The following is a 24564-nucleotide window of genomic DNA, read 5'->3' on the forward strand; positions in this document are numbered from 1 at the left end:
CTTGCAGTCCCAGAACTGAGTCAGGAACTCAGCCAGGGCGACAAAGGAAGCTCCAAGCCGGCTTAGGCTGCATACAGGGTGAGGCCTCATCGTTTACAAAACAACAACAACAACAATAAATAATAATAATAATAATAATAACAATAAAAAAGGAGAAACGAAGAAAGGCGAGGAAAGAAACAGAAAAGGAGAAAAGAGACAGGGTCTCTGTAAGAGTGTCGGCCAAGGTAGAGTAGCCGCAGCAGCCCCGACTTCTGAAAAAGACCCTTTCGACCGTCAGTCCTCAGCGTGCTGGCCACTGCAGCGGCCGGAAGATGGGGCTGCCTTTCAGCGAGGCCGGGATTTCTTCCCCAGTCAGCTGTGCGTGACCCCTGCTCTGTCTGTACCATCTGATCCTCCCTTTCCTGGTACGGGGCTCTGGACCTAATGCCCAGGCTCTGCCCTTATTCACCCAGGCCGCGTTCGCGCGCCCGCTGAGAGCTGGGAACAGAAACACCTAGAGCAACAGGCGCCGGATGCAGAGACTGGCAGATCCCGGAGGAGAATGCCCGTCGGCTGTGCCCGGGGTGGGACCACAGCTCCCGGTGGGCACCATCCACCGGGCTCAACGTCATCCTCATCGCCCGGAACACAGGGCTCCACTTGGAGCCGGGTCATCGCCGTCGGTAGATGACGAATCTGGACTTCGGAGGAAAGGCACGTGCTAAGTCCCACTGTCTGCCGGGGCAGGCTTCTCCACCGCTGCCACATTTTAGAAATATGTGCCCGCACTTTAAAAGCGTGTCCCCACATTTTAGAATCGTGCCCCGCTCTCACAGTGGTTAGTTTAGACCCAGAGTCCCCAGTGTTTAGAGTAGAAGAAGTTAGTCATGCTCATTACAGTGCGCGCATGGCTTCATTTCCAGAGGGAATGATGGAAGAGTTTATAAAATAAAGAACACCTTCCCTCGACCGCGGCAGGACTCGAACCTGCAATCTTCTGATCCGAAGTCAGACGCCTTATCCATTAGGCCACGCGGCCGCCGCCTGGCAGATGCCTTTACTTTGCTTAAAGCATGAAGGAGCCTGCAGGCTGGCTCCGGACCGATCCATCTTCCCCAGGCGGAGGGGGGGTGAGGTCTTGGAGAGCCCACCCGGAAGTCCCTCTCCCACCCCCGCGGGCGGGCGGCTCCATTGGCGGCGCTCCTATTGGACCCTCGGGGAGTCTCCCGCCCGCCCGCCTCGGGGTAGCCGCGGGACCCAGCTCGCGCACACGGGAAGTTGCGGCTGCGAGCGAGGCCGCACGCCACCCGGAGGCTGCGTGGGCCGCTCGGAGCGGACGCCGCGGCGTCACCAGGGCTGTGGGCTGCGGCAGGACGGGCAGCGCGGAGCGGATCGAGGTTTCCAGCGGGCTCGGCACGGGGGAGGCCGGGCGCGGCGGCTCCCTCTCCACTTAGGGGGAACGCGGCGGCCCGGAGCAGGGCGGCGGTCGGTCCCAGGGCGCGCCGCGCTGGCGCTGGCGCTGGCGGCGGCGGCGGCGGCGGCTGCAACGACTACCCGGTGTCTGTCCCGGCGCGCGGGGGTGGCCGCCGAGCAGGGCGCCCTGGGCCGGCCCGGGGGGTGGGTGGGGACCCCGGGGCTGCGGCCGCCCTCGTGGCGGGTTCGAAGCCCGGCGCTAGGCCCTCGGGCCGCCGGCGGTTTGCTCCTGGCAGCTTGCTGCCTGCCGAGCGCCGGCTGGGGTTAGGGCCGCGCGAGGAGCGCGCCCTCTGCCACTCAAACTGCATCGCCCCGTGACTCGGAGAGACCTTAACCCTGTTTCACAGAGGAGGAGGTTGGGGCCTAAGGAGCTTGCTTGCCCAAGGTCACGCAGTTGGAGAGCCAGAACTCTGGTCTGCGTCTCCCTTAAGTTCCAGCATCTCCAGCGCCTTCTCCAAGTTCACGGAGGAGCCTGTGTGGGTGGCTCTGTCCGCACGAGGGGCAGTGCCAGTGCCTAAGGTGGTTGGAGGCATCACAGAAAACATACCTACACCCCTCTGGCCCTTTTGGCTAAGGTGCTTGGCGCTCACGCACGCAGCAAATGTGCAACCAGTGATAAGCTGTTTGTCACAAGACAACGCCAACTTGGAAATAACACTTTCTCATCTATCTCCTTTAGGATTTGTGTGAGGAAGGCAGGCATGGTGAGACCTATTTCACAGACAGGAACACAGAGAAGGGACGGGTCTCTCTCTGAGTCGTTCGGCCAGTAAAAAAAAAAAAAGCAGTCAAGCTGGAGCCCAAGGCCAGGTGTCCCGACTCACAGCGGGGGGCTCCCTGCACCCACCATCATGAGCCGCCTGCTCTGGAAGAAGGTGGCCAGCAGCAAGATCGGCCCGGGGCCGGTTCCAGCCACGGGACGGAGGGTGTCCAGCTCCGTCCTCGCCGCCTCCGCCCCCGTCCCCGGCGACGGGCAGCGGCCGTCGCAAGTGCCCTCTTCGGAGGAGGACGGGCAGCTGCGGCTGAACCCTCTGCACATCCAGATGCTGTCGAGAGGGCTGCACCAGCAAATCTTCGGGTGCGGAGGGGAGCCGCCGCCCGACGAGGCCGCGGTGCGGCGCAGCATCCAGCACCTGCAGAAGCACGGGCTCTGGGGGCAGCCGGCCACGCCCATGCCAGACGTGCAGCTGAGCCTGCCCCGGCTCTTGGGGGGCAACCTGGACCAGCACTTCCGCCTCCTGGCCCAGAAGCAGAGCCTCCCTTACTTGGAGGCGGCCGCCTCGTTATTGGAGGCCCAATTGCCGCCCCAGCCCACGAGGTGGGCCTGGGCGGAGGGCTGGACCCGGTACGGCCCCGAGGGGCAGGCCGAACCCGTGGCCATCCCCGAGGAGCGGGCCCTGGTGTTCGACGTGGAGGTCTGCCTGTCAGAGGGAACGTGCCCCACTTTGGCGCTGGCCATATCCCCCTCGGCCTGGTAAGTGGGGCTTAGGAACAGGGAGCTACCGTTTTTTGTAGGGGGCCCAGCTAAATGGTTTGGTTCGGTGAACAGTTTCTGAAGCCCTGCTGTGTGCTCATTTAAGGACTGCTGGTGTGGTGAACTCAACCCGCTTAATCCTGCTTTTGTGGGGCTCACTCTGGTGGAAAGACAGGGTCTAGGCAGCGCCCAAGCGAATGGCAGGGGCCATGCAGAGAATCAGTGTTGTGTGTGAGACAGACCGAGAGACCGTGCAAGATGACCACGAGTTGGCGCCTCAACCCCTAGCCCCTAGGAGCGTCCGTGAGAAGTCAGTCTGAAAAGTGTTTGGTTTTGGGAACGCTGGTGGTTTATTTTGGACAGGAAGATGTTTTTGGTGGGATTGTTCTAGGCAGTTTAAAATGCTCAGTGCCCCCAGTGTCTTCTATAAACGCCAGACCTGTTCAGCCTTTCCAAATGACCCTGGAGGTGGCCTAAGTCTTGACCGCCCCCCAGCTGAGAAATGTTACTTCCTTACAAGTTAGACATTTTGGTCCCCAAACAGGTATATCCAGTCTCTCTCTTTTCTTTTGAAATAACTTTTCTAAGTGCTACCCAAGTTTCTTTCTCAAGCAATGATGGCAGTACTGTTTCTCCCCTTTTCTTATTCTTCATTCCAGGATTAAAATACTATTTACAGCCTTAATGCTTTCAGGCATGGCCAGCAAAAAAGTTGGCAGTTTCTTTATTCCTATTGGAAGCTACATCTTTGTACAGAAAGCTGCGAAATGTTATATATGCAGTTGAAAATGGTGAAAGCATGGCTAAGTAGATAAGGTAGGCACTACTGGCTACAAAGAGCGACTCTAGATGACTCTGCATTGATTTAGCTGAAGTTCCAATAAGAACCACAGTGCTTGTGCATTGATGGCCAGAGTCGAGGGGGATGCCGGCCACCCGCTGAAAGATAAAGTAGGCTTTGGTGGCTCCAAGGAAACCAGTGACAATGAGGCTTCTGGACCCTTGGTCATGTTGGACAAGTCAGGCCCCCTTCTCTTCTCCCGCCTTCCTCACTCCACCTCTCTCTCTTTTCCTGCCCATTCTGTCTCCATTCTCATTCCATTTAGCCAGTGGTACTGGGGGGCGTTGCTTAGTCGGCCTGATGGCAGAAGCCAGTGCCGAGGCCTGAGTTTATGCAAAAACCTTTCTCCTAGTAGTCTTGACTAGCGTGGTTGTGGGTGTGCCTCGGTAGCGGTCCACGTTTAACCCGGCATGCTCTGTCACACGGTCGTATAACCCGGCCAGCTCGCAACCTGTAGGCGTTGGATGGAAGCTGGGAACGCCGAGTCTCCCATAAGTCTTCCTAAAGGCTTTGGTCAGTCATCTGCCTGAAGGGATATCACCCAGGCTCTTGGCCTTGGAGAGTTCCACGGAGAACTCTGGTATTGATAGCATGGGTTCCAGCTCATCCTAATTTTGCCCCCCCCCCCTTTCTTTGGTAAATCACAAGTTTATAAAAAGACGGCTTTGGAACAGCTGCAGGCCTGTGTCTAGACACCAGTATGGCTTTTGTTAACTGAAGTCCTTACCATCTTCATAGCTTTGAGTATGTAGCATTCTTGAGCCCTCGCTTGACCAGCTGGGGTAAAAGAGGAAGGATTCCAGCTTGAGTGCCATATGCAGTCCCACCGTGGAGTGTGCATTAGAGTTGGCCAGCTTTAAAGCAGCTAGTTTTGCGGTTGGAACTTGAGGCAGGTCATGCATGTCTTCCCTAAAGGTTGCAGAGTGGTATTGTCTACTGGATGGCCTCAGGCCTTTGGAACGGTGTGGGGCTTGTTCTCTGTCAGTCATCCCCCCACTTTGCCCTGGGACCTTGAGCAGACTAACCTTTACCTGAGTGAGTGTCAGGACCCTGCGACCAGCGCCCATTCTGCCTCCGCCACACCCACTCTGCACGTGGACATACATTCTCTCATCCTGGTGTGCTCTGTGGCATCTCACTGAGGGTGGTTGCTCCTGGAAGGTGCATGATTTTTTTTTTCCTTCAGAATCTTCAGACGATTCACCCTGTATGTGTACACAGCATTTATCATTTTTTTTTCTTTTTTGCCATTTTCAATGAAAAAACTCTCCACTTTGGGTTGTATTACCAACTCTCTCCTTTATTAGTACACGCAACACTAGCTGTTTTCTGCTTAAAGACAAAGGGGTTGGTCATATCCATAGAGGCCTCGGAGCTGGCTGCAGACTCGGCACCTGGCCTGCCCGCCTTCCTGCACATGGCACCCACTACCACAGCATTTAGATCCTTGTTAATCTGTGGGGGTTGGATAGTAAGGAAGCTTTATCATCATTTCCTTCCCCAGTGATCCCCTGACTTGTATGAGTGCGTAGCACCCCCTGGGGCCGTGGCATGCGGTGGGTGGTGTGGAACAGAAGTCCGTTCCTTTCCGGTAAAGCTGCCCCCTTCTCGTCTCCTTCAGGTATTCCTGGTGCAGCCGGCGGCTGGTGGAAGAGCGGTACTCTTGGATCAGCCAGCTATCGCCGGCTGACCTAATCCCCTTGGACGTCTCCGCTGGTGCCGGCAGCTCCACCCAGCGGGACTGGCAGGAACAGTTGGTGGTGGGGCACAATGTTTCCTTTGACCGAGCCCATATCAGGGAGCAGTACCTGATTCAGGTAAGTTGTGGGGATGGCGGGTCCTCTGGAAAAGCAGTCGGTGCTCTTAACCCCTGAGCCGTCTCTCCAGCCCCAGCACTGCTCTCCTGACCGCGGTTCCCAGGGACTTTGGTTGACCCGCTGTTGGATCTCCAGAACAGACTTGAAACAACTTAGTGTGGTGTTTAAACTGTTGAGGCAGATGACCCCTCTTCCCTGAAGGTTGTTGCCAGGAGCTCCATCACAGCTGTGTTGGCATGGGACTGGGAGCTCCAGAATAAGATGGCTCTTATCTTTTTTGTGGCATTTTAGAGCTTTTGAGGGCTCTGACTTAGAGCCTGGGCCACATCCTGCCTCGTCCATTGATGGGCAGTGTTAATCTCCTTAACACCTCTAAGCCTCAGTCTCTCTCTGTGAAGAGAGCTGACAGAAGCTCCCTCCGTGTACTTTTAGGAGCGTTTGAATAGCACGTGTCAAGGCAGTCAGAACTGCTGGTGTGTAGTAGTGGTGGTTCTTAGATTGTAAAAAACGCTTTTTCTTTGAATCTTCCTAACAGGCTGAGGTGAAGGGCAGGGCAAGGAAGTACCCCTGGCAGCACCCTTAGCCTGGCATTTAGGGCACTCGGCATGGACAGCCTTATTAACTTGTCAGGGCCCACAGCTTGTGAGGGCTAGCACCAGGACCAGAGCTGGGGGGCTGGCCCATAGCTCTGAAGGTCTTGTTTACCTCATCTGCCCAGAGTTGCCCAGAGATGTTGCTAGAAGCCGGGAAGTACTTGTGCATTGGGACTGGGCCAGTTCTGCACATTCAGGAATTGGGCAGGTCGCTCTCAGGTGCTGGGACAAGCATGGAACTTCTGTTTTGTGTTGGAGGCTGTGTGCTGGGGTCGAGGGTATGTGAGGAGCTAACGTGGGGCTGGAGTCAACACCACGAGCCGTGGCTGCCTGGCCCCTCTGCTGCAGCCTCTCCTCCTGCCCTTCCCAGGGCTCCCGCATGCGCTTTCTGGACACTATGAGCATGCACATGGCCATCTCAGGGCTGAGCAGCTTCCAACGCAGTCTGTGGATGGCAGCCAAGCAGGGCAAGCGGAAGACTGGGCACCCCACACATCGAGGTCAGAAGTCCCAGCGGAAAGCCAGTGGTCTAGAGGTGAGAGTGCACTTGGGACTGCCCCAAAGGGATGCTTAGGATCCGGTCACTGGACTGCTTGTTGGGCTTAAGACCAAGCTGACCTCCCTTCGGTTTCTCAGGTTTCATCTTGGGACTGGATGAGCATCAGCAGTGCTAATAATCTTGCAGACGTGCACAGCCTTTATGTGGGGGGGCCTCCCTTAGAGAAGGAGCCTCGGGAACTGTTCGTCAAGGGCAGCATGAGAGATATCCGGGAGAACTTCCAGGTATGGTGTTGGCACAGAGCTTCAGACCTGCAGCTGGATTTGGGGAGGTACAGCTGTTGGATCTGCCCCTGAGACCCGGCAGTGGTAGTAGGTGGTTGTCCCTGTCCAGCCCACCCCACCCCACCCCACCAAGTTCCTGTCACCTTGTGCTAGGATCTGATGCAGTACTGTGCCCGTGATGTGTGGGCCACCTATGAGGTTTTCCAGCAGCAGCTGCCACTCTTCTTGGAGAGGTGAGGGGAGCCAAGTGAAACCCCGGGGATGGGTAGGTCCTGGGACCCGATCCCCTTGTCATCAGGTGGGACTGATTCTTTCTCAGGCTGGTCACTTAGCTTCTGTAGGCTGAAAGAATGGAGCCCCTCTGTTCAGTGGAGGCCATGTGGGCCCTGGAGTCCCAGGGGCTCGTCTCATGTGTGGTCCCAATTTTCTGTCTTTGTTTTTTAGTGAGTCTGATGATACGGTCAGTGATGATTGTCGTGCACCCAAGGCTCAAAGTGTGGGTGCCGCATCCTCAATGACCTTAGACAAGTAACTTGGTTTCTGTGAGCCTCGGTGTTTTCATCAAGACGTACACACAGATCTACTTCCCTCCTGGTTGTGAGGGCCATAGGCAGTCATTGGCACGTGTGGGATTGTTAGCACGGTGCCTGACGCTGACCTGTCACTCAGTGGCCCTCATTCTCTCCGCCCCCATCATTTTCATGTCACCCCCGAAGAGGGGATGTTAGTTCCATGTTTCAGGTAAAGGAACTGAGGCCCAGAGAAGTCAGGTGACCAGCGCAGGGCTGGGCAGCAGTAAAGCTGGGTTCAGGCCTGTCCTGTTTTAGAGCTGTGCCACAAAGCTAGTTGGGTTGAGCTTGTCAACTTGTCTTAGGAATTGGGCCCCAGCCTTGTCTCCTGTGGTCATTTATGGCAGCCCTTGGTGTCTGTCCCTAAGGTGCCCCCACCCAGTGACTCTGGCTGGTATGCTGGAGATGGGTGTCTCCTACCTGCCTGTCAACCAGAACTGGGAGCGCTACCTGGAAGAGGCACAGAGCACATATGAGGAGCTCCAGCGGGAGATGAAGAAGTCGCTGATGGATCTGGCTAATGATGCCTGCCAGTTGCTCTCAGGAGAGAGGTAGTCAGGTCCTGGGTCAAGGCAGGGGACAGGCAGGCAGGAAGCCTGGATTTTGGCTCAGCCTTAACCCTTGCCTGGTGGACTGGCTCTGCAGGTACAAAGAAGACCCTTGGCTCTGGGACCTGGAGTGGGATTTGCAGGAATTTAAGCAGAAAAAGGCAAGGAAGGTGAAGAAGCCAGCCTCAGCCAACAAGTTGCCCATCGAGGGAGCTGGGCCCTTTGGGGAACCCACGGAGCAGGAAGGTGGGAAGCTTAGGTGGGAGATGGGACAGGGTGATCTCTGGGACAGTCCTAGGACCCAGGGGGCCCTAGGAAGGGGTTGCTGTAGTCTTTCAGACCTGTGAGTCCCATCTGGTCCTAACCTCCTGACCCTGGCACAGATCCCGGGCCACCCAGCGAGGAGGAGGAGCTTCAGCAAGATGTAGTAGCCCACACCCGTTTACAGCAGCTGAAGAGCACCATAGACCTCCTGCCTAAGCGACCCCAGCACCTTCCTGGACACCCTGGGTAAGACTGATTGTGTCGGGCATACAGAGACTGTCCTGCGTGCTCCTCGGCACTCGCGGTCTGGGCCTCAGCGCCGTCTTGGACCTTGGTTGGCGTGCGTTCGTTGCACTTTGCATTTCTGCTCCGTTGTGTCTACCCTGACACATTCAGCACAGTGCATTGAGTCCCTGCTCTGTATGCTGCCTGTGGCAGCTGCGGGGGCACAGATGGCACTCATCTCCCTTCGAGGGGCAGCAGGGGTACAGAGCAGCCAGTGCAGCTGACCTGTAGTAAGACTTGAGAGCATATAGTTTAGAGGCAGTTCTGTTGTCCCTGTGGAAATAAGGCAGTTTCCTTGAGGCAGAGATGAGAAACAGGGCAGCCGTGACCCTGGATGCAAATGCCTTGGGTGCTGCTAGCCTCACCCTGGTCTCAGACAGAGTTGTGTGTCTCCACAACAGCCGGGTTCTCGTGGGTAGGAAGGAAGATCTGTTTCTTCCTCTTAGAGGTTGCATGGGTGCTGGAAAGAAGCTTTGACATGTGGGGTTCACCTTCTGAGATAACTTGAATAAGTCTAGGAGACACCAGATAGGTTCAAAACCCCCAAAGGAGAGGATTGATAATTCTTGATCTGAGTTGTCAGAAAGCCTGGAGGCCTTGGAAGGTGGGTTGGGTACATCATGGAAGAGAGACCCTTCCTTACTCCTTAGTGTGACACTTTTTCCCCCTGTCGGGGCAACAGGTGGTACCGGAAGCTCTGTCCTCGGCTAGATGACCCTGCGTGGACTCCAGGCCCCAGCCTCCTCAGCCTGCAAATGCGGGTCACTCCTAAGCTCATGGCACTGACCTGGGATGGTTTTCCTCTACACTACTCAGACGCTCATGGTTGGGGCTACCTGGTGCCCGGGCGGCGGGATAACCTGGCTGAGCTGCCAGCGAGCCCCACCGCCGAGTCAGCTGGGCTTGCCTGCCCCTACAGGTAAGAGTCACGTTCTGACCCCAGGGAGGAGTAAGCAAGGTCAGCTTGAACTGTTAGTTCTTTTCCCTCTGACCCTCTGGACCTCAGAGCCTTGCTGTCAAGGCCCAGCAGCCTAGCTGCTTTCACAGTAACAGACAGGGTAGTTTGGGGTGTGGCCTGGGAAGGGTAGGCTTGCTGCTTTTCTGAGTAGAATCTGAGTGCTCCTTATGTGCTGGACACTGTGTTACCAAGCAGTGTGAATCTCACTTGGCATCTAAGCAGCTCCATGAGAAACAATTCTTACTTTTATTTATGTTTGTTTTTGAGACATGGTTTCACTCTGAAGCCTAAGCCAGCCTGGAATTCACTATGTAGCCTAGGCTGGCCTCAGTCTCAAGGCAATAATCTTGCCTCAGCTTTTCTTTTTTTTTTCTTTTTAAATTATCATTACTATTTTTATTTTTACTTATATAACTGTTTGTCTGCATGAATGTGTACCACATGTATGCCTGGTACATGACAGAGGTCAGAAAAGGGTGTCACCCACCATGCGGGTGCTAGGAAATGAACCTGTGTCCTCTGGAAGAGCGGCAGGTTAAGAGTGCTCTTAACCACCGAGCCAGCTCTCAGCCCCTTGCCTCAGCTTTCCAACTACTGGAATTATAGGTGTGAGTTACCACACCTGGCTTTATTTATTTATTTTTAATTTTAGTTTTTTTTAAAATTTTATGGTGCTAGAGATTGAACTTTGACCTCACGCACAGGAGGCGAGTGTCTTACCAGGCCTGGTATCCACATTTATAATTGACAAGGACCTAGAGAGGCTGCTTGACCTGCTGGAGGCCACAAACCCTGAACTTTGGACAGGCAGGTGTTATGGAGAGGTCAAGGTATTTGAAGTGGCCCAGAGTCCTGGTTCCACAGGACAGCTGGAGTCAACTTGTCAGGCTTTCAGATGGAAGGGACTGAGGTGGCCTTGCTATGGTGAGCCCGCACATGGTGAGCGGTAAACAGGGGCCAGCTCTGCAGGGCAGCCTTCAGTCTTGATTTCCCTGCTGCTTTGCTTCCAGAACTCTGGAGCATAGAGGAGCTTGGGTCTGAGTCAGACCAGTTATCACACCCCAGCCCGTCACCAGTGTGCTAAGTCATTTGGGCTGGCCATTCTCTTGTGTAAAATCCAGGGAAACTCCTGTCGCCTTCCTCAGAGCTGATGTGAGATGTGAACAAAGGGACCCATAGAACAAACACCCCAGCAAGCTGTGTGGCCTGAGCAGGTATCCAGTAATCCGCAGTTACTTTCTCTGTCCAGGGCCATCGAATCCTTGTACAAGCAGCATTGTCTGGAACAGGGGAAGCAGCAGCTGAAGACCCAGGAGACGGCGCTGGCTGAGGAGTTCTTGGTCACTGACAATAGTGCCATGTGGCAGACGGTGAGGGTGTGCTCGGAGCCTGAGCCTGTTGGGCGAGGGGTCTGTTTTCCTAGGAAAATGGGGCACCTTTGTGTGGGAGCCTCTGGTTGCTCATCTTAGACTAGACTGGTCTGAGTTCTCTTGAGGGAAGGGCTGGTAGATTCAGGTCTACAGCTGCCAGCCTCTCTCACCCCTGGTTCCTGGGCCCATTCAGGCAGAAGAGCTGGGCTGCTTAGATGTGGAGGCTGAGGCCAAGATGGAGAATTCATTGCTGGGTCAACCCTTAACTCTGGTGAGCAAGACACCTGCTTGGGGTCTGTGGGTGGGTAGTGGGTGGCTGGGACTTCCTCTTGCTCACGAAGTTCTTTCTCACCAGAGTTCACTAGGTCTTGGGGGTTTGGAGATGCTGCCCTTACCCCTCTGGTACTGTAGGTGTAGGGAGACTGAGGAGGAAACCTATGACCTCGTGCTTTCCTGTCACTTTGCAGTTTGCTTGCTCAGTTTCAGGCCCTTTTCCTATCCCCCTACCTCCTGGCCCTTGCTGAATGCAGGTGCTGGAGCAGGGCCTGATCTGGGTGTGTGGCCCCCACAGCCTGCTGCTTGTGACCCCAAAACCAGCCAGCCCACTTACCACCATGGCAACGGACCTTATAATGATGTGGATATCCCTGGTTGCTGGTTTTTCAAGCTGCCTCACAAGGTATGTGCTCTGGTTTGTGCCTGCCTCGTGTTCTCTCTGTGGTTAAGGCCCACAGTAGGAGGTGGTGGTTGCTCACACCAGGAGGCTGCTCTTCGTGAGCCTGACGGTAGTAGTGGGGCTGATTCTGATTTGGGACAAGTTCCGTCTCCAATGCTTTTGTTTTTTGAAAATTGAGTGGCGAGAGGCCTCCTGGTGGGATGAATTGACATGGACATCATTTATCTGTCATATGGTAGCTTCTTCTGGCTATTGATACTACCTTTGATTATCGTTAGCACATGTGGGTATGCACTTACATATGTGCAAGGTACCAATGTGGCATTGCCCCGCTCTGCTGGGAGAAGGCCTGGCGTTTGTGTCGGCTTCCTGCCTGGTGGTCTGCCACCTGTCTCCAGCCCCCGCTGTCTCTATCCTCTGCAGGATGGTAACAACTACAATGTGGGCAGTCCCTTTGCCAAAGACTTCCTGCCCAAGATGGAGGATGGCACCCTGCAGGCTGGCCCAGGAGGTGCCAGTGGACCCCGTGCCCTGGAAATAAATAAAATGATCTCTTTCTGGAGGAATGCTCATAAACGTATCAGGTGGGCCAAACGTATCAGCTACCTCCAGGGTAGCTGGAGGCCTGTCTGTGGGGCTGGTCAGGTGTCTGCAGCCCCAAGTCTCCTTTCCTCCCATTCTACTCTGGTGTCCTGACCTTGCCTGGGCTGCTCCAGAGGGGCAGCCTAGCTCTAGTTTAGAGGCGTAGCTGTTTGTCCGGGTGACGTGGATTTTGGGCATGTTTCTCCTGCTCCAGCTTCAGTTTCTTTGTTTAGGTAGAGTGGCATGGTAGGACTTTGGCTTGTCCCAGCTCCCACGAAATCCCCTAACTTAACTGCTGGAGCCATGGGCTGTCAATAAACGTCTTGGAGGGCTGGTTATCTGTAACCTGTATTAGGGATTGAGAGCGGAATCCTTCTGCAGTGGCAAAAGAATTCATCCCACAGGTCGTTTCCAGATGGTTGTGGTCACAGCCCTTTGTGAGGGAGTTGGTAGTCTGCCCTGATTGCAGAGAGGCAGTGGTACCAGGGAGAGAGTCAGAAGCTGCCTTGGAAGCCTGACCACTTCCTAGATTCTTCTGTGAGGCCCAGAGCCTCCTGTAGGTCCAGGCTTTGGCTGAGCCAGAGCCCACCTGAGGAAGTTTACTTACTCAGAAGAGTAAGTAAAGAGAGAAGAGAGTTGATGCCAGGCCTCCAGGGGACACGGTCCCTGGAGGTGGTCAGGGACACATGCTGGTGACAGCATGCTGAGGTAGGTCCTGCTTATGTGGCTCTGCTGAGCTTCAGCCTTCTTGTCCTACAGCTCCCAGATGGTGGTATGGCTCCCCAGGTCAGCCCTGCCGCGTGCCGTGACCAGGTACGGCCTGCTGAGCGTGTGTGGGGAGAGAACTGAGTGGTGTGGGTCTTAGGGCCAGGGCACACTGCTGACACTCCCTGCATCTCCATCCCAGGCACCCTAACTTCGATGAAGAAGGCCGCTATGGTGCCATCCTGCCCCAGGTGGTGACTGCTGGTACCATCACTCGCCGAGCTGTGGAGCCCACGTGGCTTACTGCCAGCAATGCCCGGGTACGTGTCCTCTCTGTTCCTGGCTTCTGTTCTGTTTCCTCTCTTAGGTCTCAGAGCCTTTGGAGGTCTAGAAAGGGACATGGGGAGGAAACCAAGTCTTGGTTGCAAAGGGCTCTGGTTTAAATCTGACTTCATGTCATTCATTCCCTTTGGCAAATGTGTTTTAGGTGCCTGCTGCTGGCCAGACAGTGCCAGGCATAGTGGCCACAGCTATCATGGAATTTAGATGAGCCAAATTGGGGTGCTGGCATACAGCTTTGTAGGGTTTCTTCATTTTCTAGCCTGCTGCTGGCAGGGGCCATCTCTGCACAAAGTCTGGAGTAGTGCTGTGTGGCATTCTCCAGTCTTCCCTGGGAAAGAGCCAGTACTTTGTCAGCCCTGGGCCTAGGAATCCAGGGTAGCAGTTACCTTGGGCTTCTAGGTGGGCCTGACCCCACTCTTCCTGCAGCCTGATCGAGTAGGCAGTGAATTGAAAGCCATGGTTCAGGCTCCACCTGGCTATGTCCTCGTGGGTGCTGATGTGGACTCACAGGAACTGTGGATTGCAGCTGTACTTGGAGATGCTCACTTTGCTGGGATGCATGGTAAGCAGGACCTGTGGCTTGGGCAGGGGTGAGGTGGCAGCGCCAAACATTGCTGAGCTGCTCCTTCTCTGTTCTCCAGGCTGCACGGCCTTTGGCTGGATGACTCTGCAGGGCAGGAAGAGCAGGGGCACCGATCTACACAGTAAGACAGCCACCACTGTAGGCATCAGCCGAGAGCATGCCAAAGTCTTCAACTACGGCCGGATCTATGGGGCGGGGCAGTCCTTTGCCGAGCGCCTGCTGATGCAGTTCAACCACAGGCTCACAAGACAGGAGGCAGCTGAGAAGGCCCAGCAGATGTACGCTGTCACAAAGGGCCTCCGCCGGTGAGGGCCCCTTTCCCGCCACGTTAGCATCCGGGATTGGAGGCCTGCTTTACAGCTCTTCCTCTCCATCTCTTGCCCATCCATCGCTTGAAGGCTCTCCCTCTAGACCTAGCTGCAGGATGGTTTATCGTGGAAGTTGTAACGTCTTTATAGCGCTAGTTTTTCCTCACAGGGCAAAGCTATACTTAGAGCATATTGTCATCAAGTGGTCATCCATGGCTATAATTAGGTCACATCCACAGTAGCTTAGGGGTCTGTCTTAGGGTTTCTATTGCTGCGATGAAACACCATGACCAAAAAGCGAGTTGGGGAGGAAAGGGTTTATTCGGCTTACACTTCCACATTGCTATTCATCACTGAAGGAAGTCAGGACAGGAACTCAAAACAGGGCAGGATCCTGGAGGCAGGAGCTGATGCAGAGACCATGGAGGCATGCTGCTTATTAGCTTCTTTCCCATGGCTTGCTCAGCCTGCTTTCTTACAGAACCCTGGACTATTAGCCCAGGGATGGCACCACCCAAAATGGCCTGGGCCCTCCATCAATCACTACTTGAGAAAATGCCTTCCAGTTGGATCTCATGGAGGCATTTCATCAACTGAGACTCCTTTCTCTCTGATGACTCTAGCTTCTGTCAAGTTGGCACACAAACCAGCCAGGACAGGGTCCTATGCTCATCGCTGTAGGAACAAGAGTGAGCAGATAGAGAAGGTAGGAGCTGAGGGAATAAAAGTATGCAAAACCAGAGTGCAGGCTAGTCCTGACAGGAGAAAGCCTTCCAGTTTACTCAGACCTGTTTTCTCCAGCAATGCTACGTGCTGTGTGCTTAGGCCCTTGGGCCTTTTGGTAGGCTCAAGTACAGGCAGGAGAGTAGCAGGACAGTGGCAGTTTTTTAGGGACACTGTAGTGTCCCCATTTAGATAGCTTAACTGGAAACTGTCTTAGTTAGGTTTTTTAGATAGCTTATTAACTGTGGAAACTCGTAGTTAGGTTTCTATTTCTATGATTAACACGATGACCAAAAGCAATTTGGGGAGGAATGGGTTTATTTCATCTTACAACTCAACTCTCAAGTTCCACTCCATCACTGAGGGAAATTGAGGCAGGAACTGAAGCACAGAGGCCATGGAAGAATACTGTTTACTGACTTGCTAAGCCTGCTTTCTTGTATACTCTGGGATTACCTGCCTAGGTTGGGACCTCCCACAGTGGCCTGTATCCTCCCACAATTCATTAATCCCCCCAAAAACAAAAACAAAAACAAGGCACCACAGACTGCAAGTAGGCCAATGCAACGAAGGCATTTTTCTCAGTTGAGGTTCCCTCTTCCCGGATGACTAGTTTTTTTTTATCAACTTGGTACAAGCTAGTCAGCACACTCACTCTGAGAAAGACTGACAGCTGAGTAACTGACCTAGTGGTGACTGTTGGAATCAGGATCTGATGTTGAGAGCAGGTGGACCATGTCCTGGAAGGAGGACAGTGATGAAGGGAGGTCGGCCCTCAGTCGTAGAAGGAAGACATAAGAATTTGAACTGCAGCCCTAAACTGTGGGGAAGCCCTGATGCTCCTTCCCAAAGCTGGCATGGTTCTGGAACCCTGAGGAGCCGGGGGCAGTAGGAGCTGAGAAGCTGGGCTTGGCTGGCTTGTTTTTGGCTTCTCCGGGTTCCTTCTCCCCTTTAGGGGTTACTGTACTTTGACTCCTCACTGTCTCCTGAACTAACAGAAGGCTGTTGTTGGTCACTGGGCAGTTCATGTCAAGCACGCACTGTGACAGTATGACCAGGATTGGCTTGTGTTGGAGTTTGCCCTTTACTGGGCGTTATAACACATACAGCCCAGGCCTCTGGGAACACAAAAGCCCGAGTTTCTATGTTACGCCCCTTCCTAACTGCTGACCCCAGCAAGCCGTTCAGCCTCTTTGGGCCTGTTTTCCCTGCTGAAGTTAGCCTTAGGGGAGAAGCATGACCAGGGACAGTTTGGGAAATTGAGTGTGGGTGTGCCACAGAGGTGGCCATTTAATGAGAATGACATGGAACTACTGCCCCCAGGTATCAGCTCTCAGATGAGGGTGAATGGCTGGTGAGACAGTTGGACCTCCCTGTGGACAGGACAGAAGATGGCCGCGTTTCCCTGCAGGATCTTCGGAAGATCCGAAGAGAAGCTTCAAGGAAGTGAGAACCTTCTGTGTTCAAGATGCAGGGACTGGTGTGGGCTGGTCCCCAAAGGCTGACACACTTCAAATTTTAGCACTGAGACGCTAACAGACCAAGCCTGACCCCATGGTGTCTGTCCCCCTAGGTCACGCTGGAAGAAGTGGGAGGTGGCTGCTGAACGGTCATGGACAGGGGGCACAGAGTCGGAAATGTTTAACAAGCTGGAGAGCATTGCCATGTCTGACACACCACGGACCCCGGTGCTAGGCTGCTGCATCAGCAGAGCCCTGGAGCCCTCGGTTGTCCAGGGAGAGGTGAGGGATCTCGCCATCCTTAGAGCATGGAGAGAAGGGGCGGGGGAGGCAGGGTCCCTGGACTAGAACAAACTGGTATGCGCATCTTCCTCACTGACATCCCCCTGTCTGCCTTAGTTTATGACCAGTCGTGTGAACTGGGTGGTACAGAGCTCTGCTGTGGATTACTTACACCTCATGCTTGTGGCCATGAAGTGGCTGTTTGAGGAATTTGCCATTGACGGACGCTTCTGCATCAGCATCCACGATGAGGTTCGCTACCTGGTGCGGGAGGAGGACCGCTACCGCGCCGCCCTGGCGTTGCAGATCACCAACCTCCTGACCAGGTGGGTGGGGCTCTGGGGCCCACTGAGCAGGTCTGGTTGTCAACTTTCCTTCCTTATTTTAAAGTTTGTGGAACTCCTAAAAAGGACCTCGACTTTCCAAAAGGATTTGTTGGGTCTGAAAGTGGCATGTGTCAGTAACTAAACCATTCAGGTGGTGGCAAGGTCAAGGGAGTTGTTATTGCTCTCCTAGTAATATGCCTGGAATCAGTGACAGAAGACATTTCAACTCAGAGAAGTGAGATGTTCATCTTTTTCTCCCCTAAACATTTAAAGTGCCTAAGGTGTTATTCTGCTAACAGGAAACCTCTTTAATGAGGAGACTCAAATACAACTTAGAAAACATGTTTTATGTATTATTGAGTTGTATTTTCTTTGTTTTTTTTTTTTTTAAGACAGGGTCTTTATGTAGTCCTTACTGTCCTGGAACTCTAATATAGACCAGGCTGGCCTTGAACTCAGAGATCTGCCTGCCTCTGCCTCCCAAGTGGTGGGATTAAAGGTGTGTGCCACCATGACTGTTGAATTTTATTTTCTTATACTAAAAATCCTAGTTCATGTGGATGAGTTAAATACTATTTCATATTGATCTACCACCCAGAACCAATCTGGAAACGGTGATCTATCTTGAAAAATGGGTAAATAACAAATTTACAGTTCAGCATTGTTACCCATGCTCTCTTCTGGGCTTGGTTAGTGGTTATGTTTTAAAGTCAGCATTTATTTTTCATATTTGGGTCCCGTAATTGAAATCAATTTTTAGTATCAATGAAGTATTCCAAACTGGACAAGTATGTTGAGTCCCTAATTGTATTTCAGTATCTCAATCTCAGAAGTACTAAGCTGAACATGGAGGTACTAAGCCTGCCTCCACTCTCACGGTTCTGCTAAGTGTGGGTGACTGAAACAGGAGAAACCCTGCTCTGTGGGAGCTCTGGTCACGCCTCCTGGAGCGAGGAGTCTGTATTCACAGCAGGGCATGGCTGAGAGCAGACCGGGTCTCTTTCAGGTGCATGTTTGCCTACAAGCTGGGTCTGAAGGATCTGCCTCAGTCAGTGGCCTTCTTCAGTGCAGTAGACATTGACCAGTGCCTCAGGAAGGAAGTGACCATGGACTGCAGAACTCCTTCTAACCCAACTGGGATGGAAAGGAGATACGGGATTCCCCAGGGTGAGTACAATCTTTGTTCCTCATATACATAGAATGGGAGGTGGCTTAGAACTTTGGGGCCCTGGGGAAGAAATCCACTTTTAACATGTGCCATATTCTAAAGTGGATGTGATATTCAAATCACAAAGGGAGCTGTTGCAGAAAGTGGTTCGTAGTAAATGAAGAAGATGCTAGAATTTCAAATATTCCATCTATAATGACCCATTTTCAAAACTACACCAGGAAATTTTAAAGATTTATTATATAAGTCAAAGTGCATTCTGAGATGGAAAAAATAAGTCTGCTGAAAATGCCAGAGTGAGTCAGAAAACTTAGGACAAACTGCCTTTCGTGGCAGTTATTCTCGATGGTCCCTAACATTCATCTTCTCATTTCAGAGCTCAGTCACAGTTCTGGAGGCATCCTAACCAGTTCCCACTGTCTTGCAGGTGAAGCGCTGGACATTTACCAGATCATTGAACTCACCAAAGGCTCCTTGGAGAAACGAAGCCAGCCTGGACCCTAGCTCCATCTGCAGGCTCTGTATTTGCTCCTGTGGAGCTTCGTCCGAGAGGTGCAGGCTCCTAAACTCAGGCTTTCAGATGTGCTTTGGAAAAAGGGCATGCCTAGGCAGCCATTTTTCTGTAGCAGGACCTGCCCCGAAGACTCCTTCTAACTGAAGGCACAGTTTGGTGGGTTCAGACCAGGACGCCAACGTCAGTGCAGGCTGTATGACAAGGGGTACTGTGGGCACAAGTGAAGCAGATACCCCAAAGGTCACATTAACTCAGGCATATCTTCCTTTTCTTCTTGGCTGGTTCTCTGTCCTGCTCCGTGTGTGCTGGTGCAGTGCCCTAGGGGGGAGAATAGAGTGCTAAGGTGATGGGAATAAAGACAAACACCAAACAAAACTCCTGTCCTAGTCATGCTTTTCCTCCCCACCTCCCGTGTGGGTATTTAGAACCCTCCATCCTGAACGTGAGAGGCCAGGACTCCAGCATCACAGTATTCCATATGACCTTCCCACGGAGACAGGAGTTAGATGATCTAAAGAATTCCGGATCGAATTTTCTGATATCAGGTTATTTCACATAAACTTCTAATTTTGAATGGGTCTAGGATACTGATGCTACTTCTTCTGGCTTCCAAAAGGCAAGGAAACTGGGTTCAGATAATGAAATGAAGAATCTCACCTAAGATTCAGGATGGGTCTACCTTGAGGGAGAGTGTAAAAACCAGCCAGGATGGGGTAGAAACGGGACCCTAGGGGTGGGCAGTTTGCCACCGTCCTAGACACATGTACCAAATATCCAGAAGTAGGCACCGACCTCTTCGTTTTCATCTTCCTCATCCTCTCGAAGAACCATGTCTAGGATGTTGCCTTTGATCTTGAAGTCCCGAGAAGTACTTAGCTTCATGTGCTGCATCAGGTTTACCTGGGACAGACAGGCTTATGAACTCGGGCACTTAACTCGGGGACAGCTTAACACACTTGAGTCCATGGGGTCAGAAATGGCAGCCCCTGCTGTGCTGCCTGCCTTGGCTTGCCAGGCCCCTTAACAGGAAAGGGGAATGGTACTGTTTTTACCTTGGACTTCTTGGATAGCTGGATTAGAAACTTTTCATACTGTTCAATGGCAAAGACGAGGTTAGGGATTGGCTTGGTTTCACGAAGAACTTTGGCCTACGGGCAAAAGGACGTTAAGACTTATATTTCAAGTTCAAAGCTTTTTTTTGTTTTGTTTTGTTTTGTTTTTGGTTTTTCAAGACAGGGTTTCTCTGTGTAGCTTTGCGCCTTTCCTGGAACTCACTTGGTAAGTTCAAAGCTTTTGAAGTTTTCCTGTAGTGTCTTAAAGAAGAACCCACTGTGGCACTTGCTCTTGTTTCTTTCTGAGTGGTGAACACACTTGCATTGCTGGGATTATTCCCTCAAATGAGGAGCCGGTCACTCAGGCTGGCTTCCTCCTGAATCCTGGGATTACAGGCTTGTGCGGCCGATCCTGATGACACCATCCCACTTTTAAATACCTCGGAGACAGCTTTCTAGCTGCACATTGAGACCTTCTGCCCAGTGTTCTCCTGTATGATATATACTATGACTTACTTAGCTGGTCCTTTTGACATTAGGTATTTGCAATATTTCCCTTTAATGAACAGTGGTGAGGATGAACCTGTACCCGGGCCTTTCTATATCTTAAAAGGAATTGTTACAGCCATATAGTAGCTTTGCTGCATTCACCAATTCTTAGATTTTTTTTATTTTTTGGTTTTGGTTTTTCAAAACAGGGTTTTTCTCTGTAGCCCTCCTTGGCTGTCCTTGAACTCGAGATCTGGCAGCAGCAGCACCACCACCTGGCTAATTCATAGATCCTTTACAGAACACCTTTCACATTCTTGCTTTTCCTAAAAACAATTTTAATGTCCAAGAACTGAGGCCCCCTGGCTCTGACCAGCCAGGTAAGCGGCTTACCATGATGGTGCCCACTGCGGCCTTCTCCTTGTCGGTGCACTTTGGGGTGTTACTCCTCTTATTCTAAAGAAACAGAAACACTGTCTCAGTCCTCAAGATTCCTCTGTAGACTGCAAGCTATCGGGGAAGCAGAAAAACGGATGCAGCATAGCCCCTTGGATGCCCGCCTCTGGGGTATGCTCTTGGAGGCAGCATATAGAATTTGAGGGCAGGATAACCACTATTGTATTAAGCTAGTTAGACACAGATAAACAGTTAAATGGACACTGTCAGGGTGGTAGCAAGAACAGGCATTTTCCTGCTGGGTGGCTGACTAAAAGGCTGTGCAGATACAGTCAGTCTTCTTAGATGTAATCTTGTGCACAATATAGTTACCATGCTGGAGAAGTGTGTAAAGGGTCACAGGGATACTTCCTGAGTTGAAGATTAGTGTGTAAGGCTCCTGGACAGAAAGGAGGAATCTGGTAGTGATGCACACCTTTAATCCCAGTACTCAAGAGGCAGAGGCAGGTGGGTCTTGAATTGAGGCAGTCTTCCAGGACAGTCAGATCTACATAGTAAAACCCTGCCCGAAACAACAGTCAACAACAAAACACTAACAGGACCAGAGAAAATCAAGACCTAAGTGGGGGGAGATGGAAAAACCACCCAGTGTCAGTGAAACAGGAAGCCTTCATCTCAAAAGGAGGCCTTGCCTCCCAGCAAAGGAGCAGGAGCAGGAAGAGTGTGCCCTAAAGGCACAGGAAACTAGAGAGAAATGGGCAGGTGGGTAGATCCTCACTCTGATCTGAAAGATTCTGAGGCACTGGTATGAGGAAGTTAAAATCCTGGAAAACAGGTTGAGTAGAGAAGGAAAGCAGTCATGGAAAGACTTCTGAGCACATGGAAGTGAGCCGCCATCTTAGGCTTGTAGCCAAAGTGGCACTCTGCTGAGACTAAAGTAAACCCTGTGCACTGTCCATAACTACTGACTAAAACAAGACCCAGACTTAGAGCCAGGAAAAAAAACAAATCAGAGGCAGAAACATCCTTAGGTACGTGCAGTTCTGAGCAGAATGCTAAGGGGTTTGCAACGCTGCTTTAACTGCTCCCCATCAAGGGCTAAGGCAGTGAGTGTACACGAAATGCACCTGTGTATAACTTTAGGAAATATCAGAAGGTCCCCAGGTCAACCAATAGCAAAGGATTCTAGAGCAGGGGGCTGACAAACCATGCCCAAACCATGGGACAGATCTAGTCCACTACCTGTTTGGAGTAACATTTAAAAAGGGAACATAGCCATATACATTTATTTATGTACTCTAGCTGTTTTTACAACAGAAGAGCTGCGTGGGCATGACGGGGCTCACGGAGCCTGTGACATTCACTGGCTGGTCCTGTACTATGGAAAATTTGCTGGCCCCCATTGTAGAATAATTACACTAGCTGGGGTCGTCTCACTCTGGCTTTTACAATGTTCTCAACCATTCAATCAACCCCCAATATAAAGTATATTGAAGACAAAAGCTGATGTATAAAAAGAATGGTAACGGGTAAGGGCTTTGTGGCAGCTATCCTAATAAAAAATAAGACTTGGGTTACAGTAAAGGAGGGTGATAAGAGTCTGACAACAGTGTTTGAAGCTGCAGCTATTCTGCCCAGTAATGTACTTACAAATGTTTTTGGTGGGTTTGAAAAGCACTTCTGAACATAACAGTTGGGACTCTCAGAACCTTTAAAATGCTGGTAAACCAACATGACATACGTTCTCTTAAGACAGGGGACATATAAGTAGTTTGCCTAGGGTCTCCTTTTAGAGGCTGTCTCAGTCTCTAAGGATGCTTCATGAAATCTGTGTGGCTATATAAACATTAAGAATGATATACAAGGCATGGTGGCGCATGCCTTTAATCCCAGCACTTGGGAGGCAGAGGCAGGTGGATCGCTGAGTTCAAGGCCAGCCTGGTCTACAGAGTGAGCACCAGGACAGCCAGGGCTACACAGAGAAATCCTGTCTCAAAAAATAAACAACAAAAAAGCTGGGCATGGTAGCTTTAACCCCAACACTGGGGAGGCAGAGGCAGGAGGAGCTCTTATGAGTTCAAAACCTCACTAGCCAGGCTAGCCAGGGCTGCAAAGTTGAGACCCTGCCTCGAAAGAGGGAGACAACGAAGCTGGGTATGACAGTATGCTTATAATCCCAGAACTTGAGCTGAGCAGGTGGATCTCAAGTCCAAGGCTAGCCTGCACTACACTCGAGGACTGTCTCAAAAACAAAACTGAAAAGATGGGGGGAATTCAAAACCTCATTTTAGGAATGGATGGATATATCCTACAGAGATAGAACAAATTTGAAAGAATGGCATCCACATGAAAATATACCAAGTTTGAAGTTTGAGAGGGCATGCCTGCAAGCATTTCAGAGAGAAAAAGATCAGGAGTAAATTTCTTGCCCAGAGTAGGGAAGCTGGGTGTGACAGTGCACCCCTGTGATTCCTGGGCAGATAGAAGCAGGAAGATGAGGAGTTCAAAGCCAGCCTGGGCTGTACCATACATGGAGGCAAACAGAAAATAAATACACATAAAATAAAAAGACCTCCAATCCCTGAATCTATACATTAGAAAAGGAGTCTGGACACAGGACCCAACAAGTTGCTCTCCTCCACCTCTCTCAAGTGTGGCTGCGCCTACAACCCTGCCACCCGATCCCAGCCCCCCAGGTGTCGGCTGCTGTTACTGAAGAGTCCTGATGCCTGGACTTGTAGTCACCCAGAATGGACCCAGGCTGCCTTTGGTCCATTCCACACAAGCAGAGCAAATGCTTCCTATCTCTAAAGGCGGTCTCCTTGGTATATCAAGGTCTGTAAAGCTCTTTCTGGTCTTGCTTTGTTCCCATGGGCATCTCTGACTGACTCCGCCCAGGTGGCCAAGCAGCTCCTGGGACAAAGCAATGCAGCTCTTTTTCTTTTCTTAAAGATTTATTTTTATTATTTTAAATATTCTCATATTCCCTCTCCCAAAGAAGTCAGAATCAGATGTCCGGGATCTCCTAGAGCTCGAGTTCCAGGCAGTTGTGAACCACCTGATGTGGGTGCTGGAAACCTAACCTGGGTCTTTCCAAAAGTGCTCCAGACTCTAGTCACTGGCTCATGGCTCCAGCCCTCCATTACGCCCTTTCTTGGAGATTATTTGGGTACACCCTCCAAAGGACTTACTTGTACGTACGAAATGAAGGAGTAACACACGGGAGTCAGATGAGAGCCAGTCAGCTTCACCTGTAGCAAGGAGAGAGATGGGAATGTAACCGTAGCAGTAAAATGTCCCCCATCCTTAGGAAAGCCAATCTCAACTCACCAACTTTTCCACAGTGTTTGGGATTCCTCTGGAGCTCTGACACACCTGGAGATACTAACCAAGAATTCCTAGGTTAGCCATCAACCATGGAGTGTGTCTCCCTGCCCTGACTACAGAGGAAAGGGAACGTTCACAGCAAAGCCAGACACAAAGCTTCCCAAACAGGCAGCAACGGGTTCGCTTCTGGCTTGAGCAGCTCAATGCTTTAAGACTCCTTCAGGCAGAGTCCCTCCATCGGGGAGATAAATCTCTCCTCTTACATTGCTAGTAAAGGAGACAGGCTCCCGGTGTCTCCACCACAGTAGCTTAGCAGCCACAGCAGGCGACTGGAGACGCACGTTCCAGGGAAGAGCACACACTGCCTGTGTTGTCTATGCCTAAGGACTTAGTCTAGATCACTTACAGAATATAAACTACCTAGTTCCCATCACCTTCTGAATTCACCGAGGACCAGAAAGGTACATGTTTATTCTCCGTTGGAGGTGAAATCCACTATGCCCAGCAAAGCTGATTTCGCTTACGCCCAGGATTTCTCCCCTGACCTGTGGAGAACCCTGCTAACTACGGATCACACGAGAACGAAACTGTGACAACAGTGTGGGAGAGCTGCGTTCGGAGGCACTCCGCACCAGGCCAGTGGGGACAAGACGGGGTGGACCTGATTATCTTCC

The 24564-nt window shown here is 51.9% G+C and overlaps 2 protein-coding genes and 1 non-coding gene across 4 annotated transcripts in view; 1 reads left to right on the top strand and 2 right to left on the bottom strand.

The window, feature by feature from the left end:
* Positions 1 to 948: 948 nt before the first annotated feature.
* Trnar-ucg (transfer RNA arginine (anticodon UCG)) lies at positions 949 to 1021 on the bottom strand. The gene has a single exon. It is a non-coding gene; the product is annotated as a tRNA-Arg (tRNA).
* Positions 1022 to 1230: 209 nt separating this feature from the next.
* Polg (DNA polymerase gamma, catalytic subunit) lies at positions 1231 to 19001 on the top strand. Of its 2 annotated transcripts, none has more exons than XM_059272735.1 (23): positions 1231 to 1379; positions 2135 to 2929; positions 5392 to 5587; positions 6551 to 6715; positions 6817 to 6963; positions 7117 to 7196; positions 7901 to 8083; positions 8178 to 8326; positions 8464 to 8590; positions 9312 to 9548; positions 10837 to 10957; positions 11151 to 11228; positions 11529 to 11636; positions 12057 to 12217; positions 12975 to 13028; positions 13123 to 13240; positions 13662 to 13824; positions 13904 to 14150; positions 16200 to 16322; positions 16450 to 16618; positions 16736 to 16944; positions 17951 to 18111; positions 18540 to 19001. In XM_059272735.1, exons 2-23 carry the CDS (start codon positions 2307 to 2309, stop codon positions 18614 to 18616), a joined length of 3696 nt encoding a protein of 1231 aa, XP_059128718.1. In that variant the 5' UTR covers positions 1231 to 1379; positions 2135 to 2306; the 3' UTR covers positions 18617 to 19001. The 2 variants fall into 2 exon arrangements, with proteins under 2 accessions (XP_059128718.1, XP_059128727.1); XM_059272744.1 differs by having other exon boundaries at positions 13689 to 13824.
* Positions 18334 to 24564, bottom strand: part of Fanci (FA complementation group I) — a 58790-nt gene continuing 52559 nt past the window's right edge. The window contains exons 33-38 of the mRNA XM_059272758.1: positions 23894 to 23947; positions 23755 to 23814; positions 20561 to 20623; positions 19679 to 19774; positions 19419 to 19526; positions 18334 to 18944 (exon numbers count right to left, since the gene is read on the bottom strand). Coding sequence (XP_059128741.1) covers positions 18873 to 18944; positions 19419 to 19526; positions 19679 to 19774; positions 20561 to 20623; positions 23755 to 23814; positions 23894 to 23947 — 453 coding nt within the window. The 3' untranslated portion in view covers positions 18334 to 18872. The remainder of the gene's footprint in view (positions 18945 to 19418; positions 19527 to 19678; positions 19775 to 20560; positions 20624 to 23754; positions 23815 to 23893; positions 23948 to 24564) is intronic.

The sequence above is a fragment of the Peromyscus eremicus genome, chromosome 1, assembly GCF_949786415.1.
Source record: "Peromyscus eremicus chromosome 1, PerEre_H2_v1, whole genome shotgun sequence".
Taxonomy (NCBI): Eukaryota; Metazoa; Chordata; class Mammalia; order Rodentia; family Cricetidae; genus Peromyscus; species Peromyscus eremicus.